At 42.3% G+C, this 20,776-nt stretch overlaps 1 protein-coding gene across 1 annotated transcript in view; it reads left to right on the top strand.

Annotated features, from left to right (window-relative positions):
- CLIC4 (chloride intracellular channel 4) overlaps positions 1–20,776 on the top strand; it is a 123,918-nt gene that overhangs the window by 56,264 nt on the left and 46,878 nt on the right. The window contains exon 2 of the mRNA XM_082245758.1: positions 17,100–17,209. Within this exon, the coding sequence (XP_082101884.1) occupies positions 17,100–17,209 (110 nt within the window). The remainder of the gene's footprint in view (positions 1–17,099; positions 17,210–20,776) is intronic.

Genomic DNA, 20,776 nt, shown 5'->3' with positions numbered 1-20,776 from the left:
TCATATGTGCTTCTTGATATTTCAGATGGGTGTTACTGAAGTACAAGATCCTCAGGATTGTTTTGTTTTTTTCTGCCAGCCTAGAATATGAGCTTCATACCTCGTTCACACCATGTACAGAAATGTCAGTTTTACTGCATGTGTTCTATAAGGGCACAAAAAAAAAAACAGTTCTCTGTGCCCTGTTCATACCACAACACTGGTATCCTATGCAGATTTTTTTTCTGCCCAGGAATCTGCAACATGTATGCAGTTTTCTGCGCGTAAAAAAGACTGATGCGACAAACACTGTGGTGTGAACCCCTAAATTAACTGATGTCAGCGTGTATAAAAATTCACTGAAACACGCATGAAAACTGATGTCTCTGCAAGTGAAATCTGTGCGGTTTTCCCATCCGTTTTCATGCACGTATGGTGTGAATGAACCCTAAAAGTTTGACTGGGATTGTTGCTAAAGTAATTCTCTTGTGTCCTGAGAGTTGGTTTGTTTATAGAACTCTATATGGGCAAACTTGTTCTGGAAGTGTCATAAACCATTTAACATTGTAATGCTTTTGCATTTTTGGTACATCATATTCATTTCTAATATACAGTATTTGATCTTTAGCTCCAAACACTTTCCAGTATCCTTAGAGAAGTTAATCGGCTTTAATAAGATTAATTATGGTCTTGTTCTGTCTGTTGGGTAATCTGGCTTTCAGGACCTGGCCTCTTCCTTTCCTGCAGTGAAACAGACATCATCCCGGTACATAAGTCTAATCTACAGTAGCCATTACATATATTGTAGCTAGAGGTGCACCGAATAGAAATTTTGGTGCCGAAACTGAAAATGCAGGATGCACTTGGCCGAAAATGACAGGTTTAAAAAAAAAAAAAAAAAATTTATATTTTTTTTTATATAGAATATAAAATATAGATATATATATATATATATATATATATATATATATATATATATATATATATATATATATATATATATTTCAACTTTTTAAATAATGTGAACTTAAATGAATATTCATTTTATTGTCGGCCATTAAGCGCAAGAAAAATGCATCCCTTTCAATTCTATGTATGTCTTCACACTGGTCTGTTGCATTCCGTTGTGGTGTTAAAAATCCTGCTTGCTGCATTTTTAATTTCAGTTTAAAAAAAAAAACACACCAAACACACCTCCCCGTTGAAATGCATTGAAAACGCAGGAAGAATGCATCAATAACGTACCTGTTAAGTTTTTGATGCGATTTTTAAATCAAATTACCTATTTAAAAAAAAAAAAAAAAACCCCACAAGAGCACAGTAAAATCTTGTGCGTTTTCAGCACCATTATCGGCAACTTTTTTGGCCAATAGGTTTCTTCTGCTGAAACTTCAGTGCATCGCTAATTGTAGCAAATTCTGCTTATTATACGCATGGTGGGACTTAGTAACCCATTGTAAGTCTCTTCCTGTAAACCCAAGTTGTATTTGTATTGTGTGAATGGAGTGTGTTTTATTCCTTTGAATTCTATTATGCCTGATAATTCTCACATCAGCACATTGCTCCCCATAGACAAGTGTCAGAAGTGCTGTGCTAGATTTATATGAAAGACTGTCCAATTAAGGCCTGTGCTTTAGAAGCAATTAAAAAGGCCTGTGAACACATGAAGGACTGAAGATAATCTTCATCAGTATTTATAATGAAATATATTTTGTACAGTATACTACAGTGCAGCTGTTGATCTGTAAGCTTCCATGACCTCTTTATTTTAAGCTGGAATCGCACTTCTGCATTTTCCAGCTATTTAAACTATGAAAGGCATCCGTTGGAGGATGTCTTTCTCTGCAGTGTGTGCATAACAACTTTAGGACGTCAGTGTGTGTACTGTGACACACTGTAGGGGGTTGACATGATCTAAATAGCTCTATTGTCATACTGTGTCCTAAAATAAATGCACACATAGGTGTGATGTGACCATGTCACCACCACATTAAAGCTGAATTCCAGGAATGTGACACAAACTCTTAGGCCGGCCATAGACCGTTCAGCAGGAACTGGCCGAGATTCAAGCAGTGTGTGGGCAGGCTGAATGTATCAAGTTGATCAATCAGCTGGGGTACAACCAGCCTGCCAGATCCAGTTGCAATTATTGCTAGCAATAGCTATGTCCCATAGCACTAATCCCTGTCTTCTCCCGATGGGGGCGCCTTTGCCCACTCACCCTAGCTTTGAGCAGACAATTGCTCAGCAGGAGGGATTGATGGGGGAACTGTGCAAATTTCCATGGGTTGCAGGAAAGAAATTTGCACCATCTATGGCCTGCCTTAGTAGGCTTCACCTGCATTGCAAGGGTTAAATGCTAATTTAGTCTAGTGGTACACAGACAAGAAAAAAAAAAAAACTCATTGAGTGTTTGTTTTTTTTTGTGTTTTTTTTTTTTCCCATTTAACCATGGATCCTGTGGATGAAGGAATCCTCCCTGCTGACATCAGGGAGACTTCCTTGCCATCAAAATACACTGATCAGCACTGCCAGCTACAGTCTGCAGCACCGATCGAGCGGGAAAAATCCACCAGGGCAGTTTTACAGAAGTTGATTGGTAGAATGACTTCTCCACAACCTCCCTGCCCACACAGGGATTGAAATGTGGCTGACCCCCCCCCCCCCCCCCCCACTGAACTGTCTGGATTTTGATCCATGTATGGCCAGCTTTACTCCTTTAAGGAGTACCTTATTTACATGCTCCCCTCCACCACCGCTGGGTTAATATTCCTGCACTACGCATAATGACCCAGAAGCCCCATACCATACAGTAATGATGCCTGTTCAGACTCCCTAGACTAAGGCAGTCCATAAATGAATAATTTCTCGGTTAACCAGCTGGTTGAAGGACAAAAATTGACTCGATCTCCCACCGTTTACAAATTCAATGTGAGTGGGGAATCCTCCTGTATCCTTCCTGCCATCAGAATACAGCGATCAGCACTGCCAGCTATAGCTGGTGGCACTGATTAAGTGGAAATTTTCCCACTGAACAGAAGGGGGGGGGGGCAGGGACAGCCACTGCAAGGGTTGCTTTTTCAACATTCCTGGGGTTCAGTGAGCAAAAATAAATAGATTTTGGCTTGGAGTTGGGATTTCTGAACAAAACTAGTAAATGTACACAGACAAGTCATCCTAATATCGCTCCCCTGTTGTCCATACACTATATTTTGAGGTAATAATTGTAAAAGCAATCTATTTCTTTTGAATTGAGTATGGAGAAGATACAGGTTATATTTTTCCCTTCTCAGTCCTGCTGGTGAGACTACTTTCATTTTTCTATCCTGGAGATGCAAAGTTAAGTGGGGGGGGGGGGAGAAGGAAGGTCTCAAGTTGTAGGAAACTCCAGGCTTGATTGCCTCCAGAATGTTTACCATTAGGCCCCTTTCACACTTGTGCGACTTGTCATGCGATTTGGGACTGCAAAATCGCATGACAAGTCGTTCTCCATTATATCCAATGAGTACCATTCATATCAGTGCGACTTGAAGTCGCACCAACTTCAAAGTAGTCCCTGCACTACTTTGGCACGATTTTGAGGCCAAAGACATTCAAGCCCAGTCAAAATCGCGTGACTTTGAAGTCACACAAGTGTGAAAGGGGCCTTACCCTTTTTGTTCTAATAACCTTTCTGAAATCTAGGAATACCCCTAACTGTCTGTCTCAATGACAATGGTCAACCGGAACCATTAGAAGTTGAGCAGACCTCAAAAAACATGGCCTAGGGTAGACTTTATTGGCCTCTGACACTTTTGGGATTGTCAGATGCTTTGCATGCTAGAGTGCTGAAGCCACCTGACCCTGACATCAATCTAAGTCCTGGCAGTAGCCCAGATATCCTTGACCGAATTTAAAGCTGATCTCCAGGATTTCCTCCCTACAACAGATGCATGTAGTGTATGTAAACTGAATCCCAGCTACACGGTCAGTTTGTGTGTAACTTGCCTCCTTTTAGCTTCATACAACTAGCTGCTGTCTGATGTTACCACTCCTCCCGACTGAACTTCTAAGTGATCTGATTTCCTTTGCCAGTCCTGATACATCTCCCATGACCACTTGATTCTTTGCAGTTTCAGGATGGACTATGGGAGTCCCTGGTACCGGTTCTGTGAGTTGGTGTGGGTGGGTCTTGGGGTTATTGTGGTAATTTCCAGGCATTCATGTGGGTAGTGAAAGAGGAGTAAATGGAAATCTGTTATCACTGCCCACACTCCATTCACTACTCTGTGCTTTTCGCCAGATATGAAACAATAAGAGCTGCAACCTTACAAATGTATCATCGCAGTGCACACAAATAGGACGGCTCATTTGATCATGTGTTTTTTTTTTTTTTTTTTTTCCTGGTCTGATTTTTGTCTATTTATTTATTTTAACAGCAGAACAGCAAATTGTTTTATTTTTTTTTAATTCTTGAAGGCATGATTTGTAATGTGTGCCTCTGTACATTGCTGTTCAGTCTCCTTTTTTTATTTTAGCTGTGGAGTTCCCATTTTTATTAATATCAGACTCTAATGCTGGTTGAGTGGCATGATTATTAAAGGGGAACTCCCCACATATATATATATATATATATATATATATATATATATATATATATATATATTTTTAAAAGCAGTTCCAGAGTCCAGCATTTAGTGGGTTAAAACAGAGGCAGTTTGAGGGGGGGGGGTGATGCAACTCCTTTTCACTGCCTGTCGAATACTGTCTGAGCAAGCCACATGCGTAAAGATCTTCAGAGAGCATAAATGAAGCATCCTTTAGTATGCCTGTACTAGGGATGTTTACACCCTGTACAGGTGTTCTGAGCATTCCCATGCAGGTGTTTCTGTTCATGTCAGTTGGGATGCAGCGGCTGCACAGACATGGCTCCTGTGTCCCAATATGACCTTTTATGTCGGGTGAAGGTCCCCAGATGTGTCTGTGGAACCATATGCAATGCAGAGGATTGCAGCACATCCTCACCACCTGTGAAATGCTCTCTGAAAAGTCTTCTGAATGCAGATCACTCTAAAGAAAGCAAAGCTAGTGCGGGTGGCCCAAAAAAGAACGAACGCATACATAATGTGTGCCATACCAGTCTTGCAGCATGCTAAGGGGGTTTTGGCATGCTGCAAGAATACACAATCGGAGCTCAGGAATGTCTTCAATGAAGGGGTTTCTTTCATAGAGTGCAGGGCTCTGTGGGGCTGGACATTTTGGGGGGTGGGACTCAGGATGGCCTGGCTATGCATCTAGGAGTGAGTGGGCGGCATTGATGGATTTAATCCTGTCCAGGGTCTGTGCTGATTACGATCTGTAGAGTCGTACTATAAGTGGGAGTGTACTGACTGTGGCTCAGCCGGAAGTCGCTATATGAGGAATAGTCGCAGCAGAAATTTAAGCTGTTCCACAGGAATGGAAGCCAGACTAAAGAGGGGATATCAAGGAATCTGCAGACATGTCGGCAACCTTGCTATAAAGGTACTGCCCATGCTTGCATTTATAATTTGCATTCCATTTTATGTGCATTCAAAATTGGAATTTAGCTTTAATAGAGAATTCTGAAACTTTTGCCAGTTGTGGTATCAATGACCAGTATTCCAAAGCTACATTTGTTCTGCCGATCATGTCCCCTCCTTTCTTGTTGATGTCATTGTGTATTGTTGATGTCATTGTGTACAGGGCAGAACCAACAGCCACAGCTTGTATTGTAAAGTTGGTTTGATAAAACGGATTCATCCAAATGTTTTTTTTTTTTTTGTAGCTTTGAGCTGAATCCAGGGCTATGTTCTTATTTCATCTATGCTCCAGTTTAGTGTGTGTGTGTGAGATAGAGAGATAGATAGGTGTGTGTGTGTGTGTGTATGTATATATATATATATATATATGTATGTATGTATGTATATATATATGTATATGATATACAGTATTTCACAAAAGTGAGTACACCCCTCACATTTTTGTAAATATTTTATTGTCACATGAAAAGATATAACACTGAAGAAATGACACTTTGCTACAATGTAGTAGTGAGTGTACAGCTTGTATAACAGTGTAAATTTGCTGTCCCCTCAAAATTACCCCATACACAGCCATTTCATGTTTAAACCACTGGCAACAAAAGTAAGTACACCCCTAAGGTAAAATGTCCAAATTGGGCCCAATTAGCCATTTTCCCTCCCCGGTGTCTATGTAAAGATGGCATAGGCTATAAGAAGATTGCCAAGACCCTGAAACTGAGCTACGATTTAACAGGACCGGTTCCACTCAGAACAGGCCTTGCCATGGTCGACCAAAGAAGTTGCGTGCACATGCTCAGCATCATATCCTGAGGTTGTCCTTGGGAAATAGACGTATGGGTGCTGCCAGCATTGCTGCAAAGGTTGAAGGGGTGAGGGGTCAGCCTGTCAGTGCCCAGACCATATGCTGCACACTGCATCATATTGGTCTGCATGGCTGTTGTCACAGAAGGAAGCCACTTCTAAAGCTGATGCATAAGAAAGGCCGCAAACAGTTTGCTGAAGACAAGCAGACTAAGGACATGAATTACTGGAACCATCTCCTGTGGTCTGATGAGATCAAGATAAACTTATTTGGTTCAGATGGTTTTAAGGGTGTGTGGCGGCAAACAGGTGAGGAGTACAAAGACAAGTGTAATTTGCCCACTGTCAAGCATGGTGGTGGGAGTGTCATGGTCTGGGGCTGCATAAGTGCTGCTGGCACTGAGCTACAGTTCATTGAAGGAACCATGAATGCCAACATATACTGTGACATACTGAAGCAGAGCATGATCCCCTCCCTTCGGAGACTGGGCCGCAGGACAGTATTCCAACATAACGACCCCAAACACACCCCCAAGACAGCCACTGCCTTGCTAAAGAAGCTGTGGGTAAAGGTGATGGACGGGCCAAGCATGTCTCCAGACCTAAACCCTATTTAGCATCTGTGGGGCGTCCTCAAATGGAGGGTGGAGGAGCGAAAGGTCTCGAACATCCACAGCTCCGTGATGTCCTCATGGAGGAGTGGAAGAGGACTCCAGTGGCAACCTGTGAAGCTCTGGTGAACTCCATGCCCAAGAGGGTTTAGGCAGTACTGGAAAATAATGGTGGCCGCACAAAATATTGACACTTTGGGCCCAATTTGGACATTTTAACCACTTGCCGACCGCCGCACGACTATCTACGTCGGCGGTCAGCCCCTCACAGGCAAACTAACGTAGGGCTACGTTGCTTGCTTGTGAGGGTCTAGGGAGCGAGCGCGCGCCCCCCGGGGCGCGCTCCCGCGTGGTCACGGACCCCCCCGCGCGTGTGACCAGCGGACCCGATGTCCGCCGGTCACTCGGCGATCGGCGGGGGAGAGGGAGAATGTCAGGCAGCTTGTGTAAACAAACTGCCTGTCATTCTCTTCGCTGCAAAGACACTGATAAAACGGATCTGGTATGTAGATCCGTTGATCAGTGTCTTTACAGCTAGAGCCACAGCCAATCACAGTAGAAACCACGCCCCTAGGGACACACACAGCCCCTCCCTTCCAAATAAAGTTAACCCCTTCACTACCAGTGTATTTTTACAGTAACAGTGCATATATATAGCACTGATTACTGTAGAAATGTCACTGGTAACCCCAAAAGTGTCAAAAATGTCAGTCAAGGGTCCGATCTGTCCGCCGCAATGTCGCAGTACCGCAAAAAAAATCGCAGATCGCCGCCATTACGCGTTAAAAAAAAAAACAACAAAAATGACAAAAATCTTTCCCTTTGTTAGTAAACGCGATAACTTTTGCGCAAACCAATCAAAATACGCTTTTTGCGATTTTTTTTTTACCAAACATAGGTAGCATAAAATAAATTGGCCGAAAATTTTAAAAAATTTTGATTTTTACATTTTTTTTGGGGGGAATTTCATATAAAAAAATGTGAAAAATATTGCTATTTTTGCAAAATTGACGCTCTTTTTTTGTTTATAGCGCGTGATCAAAAAATCGCACAGGTGATCAAATACCACCAAAAGAAAGCTCTGTTTGTGGGAAAAAAAGGACGTCAAATTCGTTTAGGTACAGCGTCGCACGACCGCGCAATTGTGCGTTAAATTCACGCAGTGCCGAATCGCAAAATACCCCCTGGTCGGAATGGGGGTAAAATCTTCCGGGGCTTAAGTGGTTATCTTAGGGGTGTACTCATTTTTGTTGCCAGCGGTTTAGACATTAATGGCTGTGTTGAGTTATTTTGAGGGGACAGCAAATTTACACTGTTATACAAGCTGTACACTCACTACTTTTACATTGTAGCAAAGTGTCATTTCTTCAGTGTTGTCACATGAAGATATAATATATTTACAAAAATGTGAGGGGTGTACTCACTTTTGTGAGATACTGTGTGTATGTGTGTGTGTGTGTATGTATGTGTATATGTGTGTGTGTGTGTGTATATATATATATATATATATATATATATATATATATATATATATATATATATATATATATATATATATATATATATATATATATATGTATATGTATATGTATATGTATATGTGTGTTTGTTTGTTTGTTTGTTTGTTTGTTTTTTTTTCCCTCATTATCATCAGTGCGAATACATCAAAACATATGCTAACACAAGTTGCTATGCACTTGACATTGCACGTCGGTGGGTATTGCGTAAATGTGGCTCATGACAGTCATAGTAGGATTTCCGTTAAAGATCCACTTGGTAAACTTAGAAAGGCACCTGTATGTACCTGGCATCTCCCCTGTCTCTTCTGACTGTCCATATCACTGCATATTCATGTTCTTAGAGGGCACTTCAGATTCTACCTATTCTCTCCCACACTTTCTGCAAATTGTGTCTACCTAGTTTTAGACCAAATACATATGAATGTTTGTGCTCCTGTCTTTTATTAGTGGTTTTGGAAATTTTATTTACCAAAAGCCCCTTAAAAAATATTGTGCTAAAACCTGTCCTTTTTCATTCAAATTTTGAGTTGTGCAAGTCAGTACTTGTCTTGTTAGCCTTCTGTGTTTTCTGCTTGTTCAAATTGATATGAAGGTCTTGTATAACAGCCATTCTTTTTTTATTCTGTTGTTTCTATACACAGACAGTATGTGTACTTCTGTAGCCTGGCTCATCGGGCACATCTGGAAAGTTTCACCAGCAGAATAGCCTCTTTCAGACGCATCAGGTTTCTGTTTAATTTTGGCACTTTAGAGCACAGGCCTTCTAGTCTTCTGCGCCTCTGGAAAATAAAGATCTTTGTGTGTGAAGTGAGCCAGTCACTACTGAAATGGCCATATCCCTGACATTATCACTTGTTACTGCTATTTAGACTGCATTTATTTATTGGGCACAACCGTGCTAAGTGCTTAGCCCTCTTGCAGATTTGAGTGCCATGTTCATATCTTACTAGGGACCCAGGCCGCATGGAGTCTATAGATTCTCCCTAAGTGGGTGGGTTTTTTTTTACATGTATCGCGTTCCTCCTACAATCCAAACATACTTGGCAACATCCTTAACGGCTACATATTGTATTTTTTGTTAACTATATTGACCCATTTTTCGTTATTTACCACAACTACATTTTACCACTTTTGTATTTACATGCATGTTCATCTGTAATTTAAATACATTCCCATTACCATTGGGTGTGTTTGTCACAGCCAAGAAAATTTGGGCTTCAGTGCACAGGGTGTGTAGCACATCCTGTACTTCTCCCTCACTAAACCCCCAGCCCCCCCCCCCCCCCCCATGCCATATTTTTCATCAATTCCCATTTAAATACAGAAGCTATTGCAACAACTGCTGTCAATGCCCTTTCTGACAGTGTTTATAAGCACTGTTCGTCCCCATTCACACTAGCGCGACTTGTCAGGCGACTTGGTCACCTGACAAGTCGCAGTGGGTCACCTGCCATTGATTAGCACAGGACCCGTTCTAATAGGAGTGACACAAGTCGCTCCGACTTAGAAAAAGGGTCCTGTACTACTTTGGGGCGACCTGGAAGCGACCTGCATTGACTTCAATGATATGAAGTCCGTGCATGTCGCGCCGAGGTCGCGGTGTGCACCGCGACTTCACAGGTCGCCCCAGCAAGTAGCGTCGCCCCTGTGTGAACGGGGTCTTCAGATGGGAGGCAGAGAGTTACAAAGTAACATTATTATTTTTGTATTCTGTTTATTTCACCTGCAGATCAAAGGGATGAGCTTCAATCTACATATGTCGAGCTCACAGGTTAAAAATGAATAAAAGTTCCCAATTAACTCCTTTATTAACCCTTTGGGCCCATTCACAATTAAGTACTTTGCTGTGGCGCATTAACACACATGAATTGAATTTGTATCACATTAAAGTGGAACTTTAGGCTAGGACTAGAAATTGACACAGGCAGATTTTTTAAATAACGTACTTGGCTGCTCTGTGTAATGGTTTTGCACAGAGCAGCCCCAATCCTCAGATCTTCTCAGATCCCCTGCCGACACTCCTGGCTTCTCCCCCCCTGCCGAGTGCCCACAGCAGAAGCAGCTTGCTGTGGGGGCACCCAAGCAGGCTCACTCCCAAACTGCTGCTCTGCATGTCTATTCACACAGTGCCATGGCTTGGCTCCACCCCCTCTCTCCTCATTGGCTCACTGGCTGCAATTACCAGCCCCGCTGCTGCCTCTAACAGTGAGGAAGGAGAGTCGAGGTTCTCGTACACATCGCTGGATCCCGATGGGGCTCAGATAAGTATTAGGGGGACTGCTGCAGATTGAAGGTTTTCTACCTTCATGCATAGAATGCATGAAGGTAACAATTCTTCAGCCTTTACAACCACTTAAATGCAGAAGACATGCTTTGTGTCTTCTGCAATAAAGCTACTTCCCTGCCTGCCCGCTTACTGCACCAATTCGGTAATGTCGAATCTGCCGGAACTACCGTACATGCGTGGGAGTGACATCTCTGTCCGACCAATGACTGCAGTTGGGACATGAAACCTACCGCCCGAAGATGTCACTAGCCGGTGGGGAGTTCCAGGGATGATGCATTTCTGTATTCAAGGTGAGTACAGTTCCGCTTTAAGGCAGCCCATTCATTATCAGTTAATGGCACTGTAACATGCCACACATAGTGCAGGTGCATCACCATGTGTTGTGGAAACGCAAGTGTTTAGTGCACATTGCCATAACACAACACGTGTTTAGCGCACATTGCCATAACACAACACAAGTGTTTATTAGTGCACATTGCCATAACACAACACAAGTGTTTAGTGCACATTGCCATAACACAACACAAGTGTTTATTAGTGCACATTGCCATAACACAACACAAGCGTTTGTGCACATTGCCATAACGCAACACAAGCGTTTGTGCACATTGCCATAACGCAACACAAGCGTTTGTGCACATTGCCATAACGCAATACAAGCGTTTGTGCACATAACGCAACACAAGCGTTAATCAGCCCGACGTTTATGAAATCAGCCCTAAATAACTCCTACCTTTCCCGCTTAGCTATTTTCCTGCTGATTTTTTTTTTTTTTTGTCTTCTTACCATTAAAAGGTGTAATCATTTTTAAATCCGTTTTAAATCAGACCCAATATAATATAATATTTATAAAAATTAACACTTTTTTTTGTTTACAGTAACACTAAAAAAAAAACCCCTAAAAAAAAAAACCCCTAAGGGCTCTTTCAGACGGCCGCTCCGTGTGAAAGCTCCGCTGCGGGACTTTTTTTTTTTTTTTTTTTTTTTTCACGGAGCGGATGACATTTCTGTCATCCGCTCCGTGTGTCCGCATATCATCCCATCCGTTTGCGGATGATATGCGGACAGAATGTAAGTCTATGGACATTGCGGATGTCAGCGGATGACACCGCTGACATCCGATTTTCCTTCCTTTCCGTTTTTTACACGGATGAAAAAATGGGGTTCTGTTCCGTTCCAAAAAACGGAACAGAACTGAAAGGAGGAAAATCGGATGTCAGCGGATGGTCATCCGCTGACATCCGCAATGCCATAGACTTACATTATGTCCGCAAATCATCCGCAAAAAAATAGGATGATTTGCGGACAAGCGGAGCGGCCGTGTGAAAGAGCCCTACACCGTTTTTTTGGCTATCATTGCATTAAAGTAACTATTATTTTGTTAGGTAATTACAAAGTTGTTGTCGAAATAAACTGACAAATATCAGAAATATAAGAATTGTTCTGGTCCAGAGAGGGTGTACACCTTCCTGTGAAAAGTTCCCTGTGTCTTAGCTGAAGCTTTTTCCTGCATGGCAGGTAATATAAATTCATGTTGACTGTCTTCATCCTGACAAGTGTATTGCCCATCCTTCATAAGTTGGTATGAAAAGGATTAACCCCAGCTATAGAGTATATCTTTGCATAAATGTGGTAGAGACATTGGCTTCTTTGGGGCAGGTATCAATTTGAATCGTTCTCTGATATCTATAAAGTGCTGTATAATGTATCCAGGTAACAAATGAATCCCTGTTCTTTAATTTACTTTGAGCGATGTTTAATATAGACCTCTATTTTATTAGCTATACTATAGGACTCAAGGCTTTTTGTCAAAGATAGTAGGATAGAGGATGATGTAAGAATAGGTTATACTCTTCTGGAAGCAGAATGTGAAAAGATTGTGCAGTGCCCTGCTATAACTGGCTGACTCTGGAAAAGTGGAATAGATAAAGGCTTGGTGATGTGTAATGAAGCTTGGGTCTGGTAAACAGAAGGGGATTTCCATCTCCTATTGTGTTTTGTAAATCATTTAGTCCTGGTTCACACACATGCGATGCAGGAGCCCTGCAAATCCACTGTGGGTTCCTGCATCGCACTCAACTCGCAGGCAGTTCACACTGCCATATGCGAATCGTTGGGGGTGTCAATACAAAGTTAACGACACCCCCAGATCAGTTTGTATATCGCAGTGCGAACTGTCAGTTTAGACATTAATTGGATCGTATAGGTGTGAACACCCATGGGATCAGATTCTGGTGCGGACCCAAAAAAGTGTCCTGTGCGACTTTGGTCTGAATGCGATGCAAATTCAGCCATACAATCTGTATGGCTGAATTCGCATCGCACAGACATTGCTGGTGATTTTCAGAGCAGTGTGCATGTGATGTCATTGTGAACCGGCTCTTAAGTGCCAAGCATCTTCTTTCTAATGTAAAACCAGGTCTTTTTCTGTTACTTTTTGTTTACAAGTCAAAATCTGTTTTTTATGCTAGAAAATTACTTAGAACCTCCAAACATTTATATATATATATATATATATATATATATATATATATATATATATATATATATATATATATATATATATATATATATATATATAATATAATATAATTTTTTTTTTTTAAAGCAGAATAAAATGGTGGGTGTTGCAAATTTTTTATGTCGAACTGTATTTGGGCAGCAGCTTTTCGAATGCAAAAATTTACATATGCTTGCGGGACCAACACGTGTGAGCATGGGGGGACGGGGTCGCTTTAAAAAAAAAAAAAAAAAAAATTTAATGTTTGTTTTTCATAATTTTTTTTTTATTTTTTACACTTTTTTTTTTTTTTTTTTTTCCCCCTTCTATTACTTTTATTGCTGTCTCAACAATGTAAACATACTTTGTGACAGCAATGGGCAGTAGTGGAAGCAGGTACTCTTTATGGAGAGATCTGTAGTCTATTAGATCCCAGATGTTTTATCTGCCCTTTAAATGCATCTGATCACTCCAAGATTGGTGTGATCAGATACTTTCCAAATTTTAAAATGGAGCTATTTAAATCTGGGAAACCAGAAGTGATGAAAATGCTCATTGCTTCTAATTTCCTATGCCTTAAAGCTCATAGGAAACTCTCCTCTCCTCAACTAGCTCTGTGGTAAGCCGGGGTTCATTCCAGGCTCCCAGGTGAGACTGTAGAGGCCCGGAGTGGCAGTGTGGGGGGGGCGACTCCTCCCACTGCCTGTAAAAGCCACCCAGCAGGTAATTGGCAACTAGGATGGCTTTTATATAAGTCAGTAGCCAGCTGTAAAAAAAAAAAAAAAAATACCGGGATGATGCCTGTTGCTGCAGGCACCACTTGAAGTCAAATGACGTACATGTACCTGATTTGGTGGCAAGATTTTGAAAGTCAGGCTCTTAAAATATTTAACAGGTTATTGGCAACAGTTTTCAATCTATCTGTTTTTCCCTTTAAAGAATAGTGGTTGTTGGGGCTGGTTGTAGAAAAGCAGAAGATGCACTGTAATTAGGCTTCCTACTTAAAGCCGAGTTGTGGCCGAAAATCCCTTTTTTAATTAACAATACCCCTTTAATAATAATACATAGTGATGTACATGACCACTATTTTCATATCTATAACTAGTACAGTGTTATGGTATACAAATTCTTACTTTTAAAAACATTAGCAGAGCGCGGCCATCTACGTTGTGGGCATCTGAAGCTGCTGTGGAAGCCGCTGTGTCCTTCTTCCTGATTCCAGTGCAAGCTGGCTACCCAGAATGCACCTGGCAATCTTGCGCATGCACTGTAGATTGCTATCGTCAATAGAGAGGAGCAGCCGGCGATGCCCATTGCTTCCTGGGATTGATGACAAACCTCTCCCAGGACGCAATGCAAAGCTGGAAGTGACGTCCGGGGCCGCGGCCGCAGAAGGAGGAAGTATTACCATCTATACTCAAAAATAAGGGAAGGGACCCCCCAAAAAAAAGAAAAAAATCTTCTTGCCCAATTCTTATTTAACATACCTATCACTGCTGGAATAACAAGTTCAAAATTAGGGTGGGACTTCGCTTTAAAGTGTTACCCTAAAAAAAAAAAAAAAAAAAAAAGCAGCTCCTGTTCCTTTTTAAGCATGTTATACAGCCCAGTGCTTGTGCTGTGTAATTTGGCCCTTTATATCACATGAAATACCTGGCTGATCCTTACTGGTTCTGCCCTCCCCCCTGTAAACTGACCAGTTTATAATGGCTGCTGAGCCCTGACACCGTGGTCAGTTTATGTGCCTCCGTCATCCGCAGCTCTCCTCTGACCTCCATTTTTTACAGTGGCTTGCCTCATTTAAATTCCCACGACCAGTGCTATTTTATTTGTATATACAGTAAGGGATGGAGGCATGCTGCAGTCTGTGCTTCAGGTCACATTCTTTTTCTTATAAAATAAATATTAATAAAGCACAGTGCACCTATCATTCTCAAACAGAGAGGATTGAATGAAGAGATCACAGTGGTTTGATAACCACTTTAACTCCAGGAACTGAAACCTATAAATTTTGATACCTTTTATAGAATACTATTTTCCTCTTGCCATTTCTCTACTCCTGGTCAGAAAATGAAAACAAACCCCTGATTGGCAAATCTTGCTTTAGGTTGTCCACCTATTTTGCTGAAGAAACCTAAACTTCACGACTTATGTGTAATAACATTTCTTACAAATCTATTGACAATCTCTATACCAAAAGCCTCTGCTTAGTCTATCCATGTATCTTGCCATACTTGTGGGATTCCAAGGGTTGGTAGGCCACTAAGAATTTAGTTTTCCCTACTGCTGTTGTCCAAAACAAATGTTACCTGAAAACTAGCAATAGTCTGGGAGAAAATCTATTGCAGCTTACCAGTCATTAGATGGTTTTCTTTCCGTTTTTCCTCGGTTTTCACGCCTCCTGTATTAGTCTTCATGCGCACTGGGCATTAAAAACCCACATTTAAGGGGCATTTGACCGGCCCCAACCCCCCCTTGCATTGATGTTAGACAAATCATTCATTGAGTGATCATTCATTTCAAGGGACCTAATTAAATTATTATTCTAGCCATTGAAATTAACGAACACCTAAGACCTTGATGCACCTAAATGCGTTTAAAAAAAACCCACGGCTTTAGGCGCTTGTCACCGCTTTTCTCCTTCCAGGAGAAAGGTGTTTAGAAAAGCTGTCCATGAGGCCTTAGAGTGCCTGCACTCTGAAAGAAAGTGCACAAGGGCACCTGTGGACAGCAGTATTTGTATTCCTGAGGGAGAGAAATGTCAGATGTACTAGCAAATTGAAGCCAAATTCCAGCTAACACCATAAAAGCATTTTTAGCAACAGTTTTTTTTTTTTTTCCCCCTTCTGGGATAAAGGTTTTACATAAATGAATAATAGCTGGAAATTGTAACCATTCCTGTCAATAGTTTGTCCCAACCCTGATACTGGTATATCTGCAGCACAGCTTGTTCTTATGAAAAACCAGGCTTACTGGCTCGAGAGCCTAAAAAAGAAAACAAATGCAGCTTTTAAAGCACTTGTTTAAAAGTAAACACGCGCACAAACACACACATCTAAGTCCACTGGGACGTGATCCTTGTCTGCCCCTCTTCTGGGAGTTGAGACTGGTGATTCAGCACTAAAATCTGAATCCCCCCCCCCCCCCCATACCTCCTTAAGTGACCACACCAATGCACAGTTAGTAGGGATCAGTAGGAAGTGTACACACATTTATTTCAGGTACTTCTATAGTGCTGTCAATTTACGCAGCGCTTTGCATATACATTACACTTTCACATCAGTCCCTGCCCTCAAGGAGCTTACAATCTAAGGTCCCTAACTCACATTCATACATACATAGTAGGGCCAATTTTATACAGGATCCAATTAACCTACCAACATGTCTTTGGAGTGTGGGAGGAAACAGGAGTACCCGGAGGAAACCCACGCAGGCACAGAGAGAACATGCAAACTCCAGGCAGGTAGTGTCATGGTTGGGATTCGAACCAGCGACCCTCTTGCTGCTAGATAGTGACGTGGGCACTTGAAAAAAGGATCCCTTCCACTTTGCAGTCCAGAAAAGAGATGACTCGTGCCCAGTGTGTTATGTCACTGCAAATTTAGGTAAGTAAAAGGTTGTGCTTTTAGATTGTGAGTTTTTAAACCAGTACAGAAATTAGTGTGGGATTAGTTCCCTGAGATCCTTTTTAAATGATAAAGCAAGTATGTGGATGGCACAAGAGTATTCAGTTATGTAATCCATGAGAAAACACAAATCTCCTTGTACTGAAGCATTATCTTTTGTCTTTCTGTGTGCAGTGACTTTATTAATTCGGTTTGCATACTGCAATGACACAGTGAATTTCTTTCTTTCTAGGCTGGCAGTGATGGGGAGAGCATTGGAAACTGCCCATTCTCCCAGAGACTTTTTATGATCTTGTGGCTGAAGGGAGTGGTGTTCAATGTAACAACTGTTGACTTAAAGAGGTAAGAGAGAAGGTAAAATTCAAAGTTAATGTGCTGACAGTATCTTGTGGTGATCCTTTGTTGTAGTGACTTTAGGAACAGAGTTTTTGTAAATTGTTAGCTTTTTAGTCATCTGAAAACTGATAGCGGTCAATGGCCCAGTAAAATGACAAAGCACTTACCCCTAAGAAAGTTATTGATCCTTCAATTTACCTCAGACATAAGAATTTGGAGTAAAGGCTGAAGGTTTTTGCCTGTGTGCTGCTGCCCCCTCTCGAACCAGCGATGAGCAATGGAGCCTCGGCTGTCCTGGGTCTCTCTCTCTTTAGCTGAGACACAGCAGCAGAATTCATTGACTCCCACTGCTGTCAATCGCAGCCCATGAGCAAATGAGGAGAGGGTGGGGCCAAGTTGGGCTCCTTCTCTTATGGACGCATAGAGTGGGGCTCAGAAGCAAGCACACATCCGTGCCCCCATAGCAAGCTGGGACTAGGGAAGATCCTTTGGCCATAGCAGGTATAACCTGTTTTTTGTGTTTGTTTTTGTTTTTTTTTTTAATGCTAATTTAGCCTTTTAACAGCTTCAAGGACAGGCAGATGTCTGTTTTATTTAGGTTTCTCCCTTGTCCTAAAGTTCCACCTTCATTTTATGCCTTATGGTTATCTACCACTGTTTTTTCTAACCCCCAGAACTTGCACTATTCTTAGATTTTGAGGAGAGGTTTGGAAAACAGTGGATTACTGAAACGCATAGAAAAAGGGCAACCAGTGCAGAAAAAACTGGCAACAGTGAAAGTTGCTGTTAATACCCAGAATCTCTCTAACAATATACTGTTTTGTGTGTGTGTATACTGTATGTATCCATAAGGCACATTCATTTCCACACTTTCTTTGGAAAACCGCGTTAAAGTCTTCATAACACTTACATCTCTGTTAAATAAAAGCTAAATATAGTCAAGTAAAAACAGGAAAGCTTGATAAGTGTTTAACTGAATCTATGAACTGGAACAGAGAGTGCATTAATACAGTTCATACAAATCCATAATAAATGCATGTGTTAGAGTCAACTCACACATAAGCACTTGTTTTATACAACTCACCACACAACGGTTTCTTGGAAACTCTTACTGGTATTCAGTTATCTATGCTGAATTACATTTAGGGGTTGATTTACTAAAACTGGAGGGTGCAAAATCTGGTGCAGCGATGCATGGTAGCACGTTCTGGCTTCTTAGGCCCCCCTCGTCTCGAACGGTGCACGCCATGGAGAACAAGCCTGCCAGCCAGCCACTCAGCCACAGCCCCTGTGCCAGCCACCTGCAGCAGCAGGGTGCCAGCTGCCCGCAGCAGGATGCCAGACAGCCGCCTGCAGCAAGTAAACTCTCTTTAAAATTGCGATGGAGATGAATGCAGACAGAAAAAGTTTGTGTGGTCTGGGACTATTTCTCATCTCAACCATCCCCAGGAAAAGCAGCAGTGTACAATACACATGCACAAACAATGTGAGCATGGAATCCGAAACTGCACAAAACAAATACGTCAAATCTTTGGGCCCATCTAAGAGTTCATTATGTTGAATTACTATATAATACAGCACAGAAAAAACAAACTGGATCACAAAGTGAAAAATAAAGGGACACATTGAAGAGTGAAAAGTATTATAGAACCGAAATGCTGGGAAAGATTCACCAAAAGGTAGTTGAGAAAGTAAAGACTATGTTGTAACCAGAGAATGCTGGCAACTCCCTCTCATTCACGACTGACTGCTGGTCAGGACAAACAGTCACTGAGTCTTACATACCACTGCATTGACAGCAGATGAACAAAAAGCCAATTGGTGTTTAAATGCAAAAGTGATGCAAGGATCCAACACTGGGGAGTATATTAGAGAAATGTTTCTAGGCATGCTTGAAGACTGGGGAATAAACAAAGACCGTGTGATCATCTTCGAGACAGCGGAGCAAACATGGTGAAAGGAATGAGGCTTCAGTGTCAGACCTCAGTTGCATGGCACACACCCTGCAACTTGTGGTAAATGATGGTCTGTCAACCAAGAGAGCTTTGATTGATCTAATTGGCATGCTGAAGAGGTGCGCAGGCCATTTCCACCATTCAATTCTTGGCAAGCAGCGACTGAGGTGCATTCAGGAAGACCTTTGGCTTATCCAAAAACAACCAAATTCAGGCTGTTCCAACACTATGGAACTCAACACTTCACATGCTGCAAAGAATGCTGGAACAGAAGTGAGCTCTTACTATCTATTTTGGTGAATATGGAGGATGTTCTTGTCCTACTGCTGATCAGTGGGACATTGTAAATGTTATTGAGACCCTCCTCCTCATTGAGGAAGTGTTACTAGAGGCAAGTCATTATGACTCATCTATCATCCTATGTGTGAGAGTCCTGAAGATGCTTCTTCAAGAGAATGAAGGACCCAACACACGTGGCATTTAAAACATGCAGACAGGTCATGAGAAACAGCCTTGCCAAACGTTTTGAGAAGCATGAAGAGAATAAAAATGTTGTGCTGGCATGTCTTTTGGATCCTTGATACAAGAATCATGCTTTCTCTTACGTCCTCCGACAGTCGCCGCCATCTTCATATTCGTCACAATGGGGTATTAGACTTTTCTCCGTAGGAGTAGCTAGGCAACAGAATATGTCAATATTAAAGCTTTTAACATATCCCCACCCCAGGGGGTGGTCCCCTCAGTCTATACCCTCCTGCTTCCTGTTTCCTGCTTCAGTTTCAATGTCTAGCTTGTCAGGAGTAGCTGGATCTCTCTATGCTGGGGCATTTTGTCTCAGCCTTTATCTTCTTTTTTGATTTTTGTTTGAGTTTTTTCTCTCTCTTTACTTAGCCGTTCTTTTTGTCAGCATTAGTTAGTTCTTCTGATGAAGAGGATTCATGCGGGCTGGGTCTCGGGCTGATCCCCCTGGTCGCAGGTTGTGGGTCAGTGGCTTCCCAGCCTGCCATCGAGCGTTCAGCCAGGTAACGCTCCTGGCACAGTGAACGACCCATCCCTGTTCGGTGCAGGGATGATTGGTGAGGTGGCTACCTCACTGGACGCTGTGCGGTTTCTTAACCCCGATTTTTTGCGTCCTGGATGCGACTCTCCCTGCCTCATGCGCAGCGGCTTGTTCGCCTGTGCGGGTTCCCCACGCCATTAGGAGGTAAGTGTATCTATGTGGGGACCTGTCTGTTGGGGGGGGGTGTCAGTCTGGGACTGTTACCCTGCCTGTGTTTCACACTATTGAAATCCCTGTCTCTCTGGCTGCATGCTGTGGGCTGCAAGGAGGGGTTGCTGTGCTGCACTGTCTGTGTCAGTTTGTGTATGTGTGAACGGCTGTGTGCTGTGGGGCATGATTATTATCATGTTTGGGGCACTTTCAGCGGTCCGCCATGTTTTTACATGCTATGCTGTGTTTAGTCCACCTCGCTGAGGTGGAGGAGCGGCGGTTTCGGTGCCAAACGGCGCCATTTTGGCAGCGCTCGCTCCGGCCGCATGGTATCACTGCGGGCGGCCATTTTCTTGTAGCCTTCCATAGGCTTTCATGGAGCGCCCTGTGTTGCATCGCTTCCTCTCC

Source organism: Pelophylax lessonae (genome assembly GCF_965119305.1).
Source record: "Pelophylax lessonae genome assembly, chromosome: 2".
Taxonomy (NCBI): domain Eukaryota; kingdom Metazoa; phylum Chordata; class Amphibia; order Anura; family Ranidae; genus Pelophylax; species Pelophylax lessonae.
The sequence above is the reverse complement of the archived record's forward strand: the minus strand, read 5'-3'. Positions and strand labels throughout refer to the sequence as shown.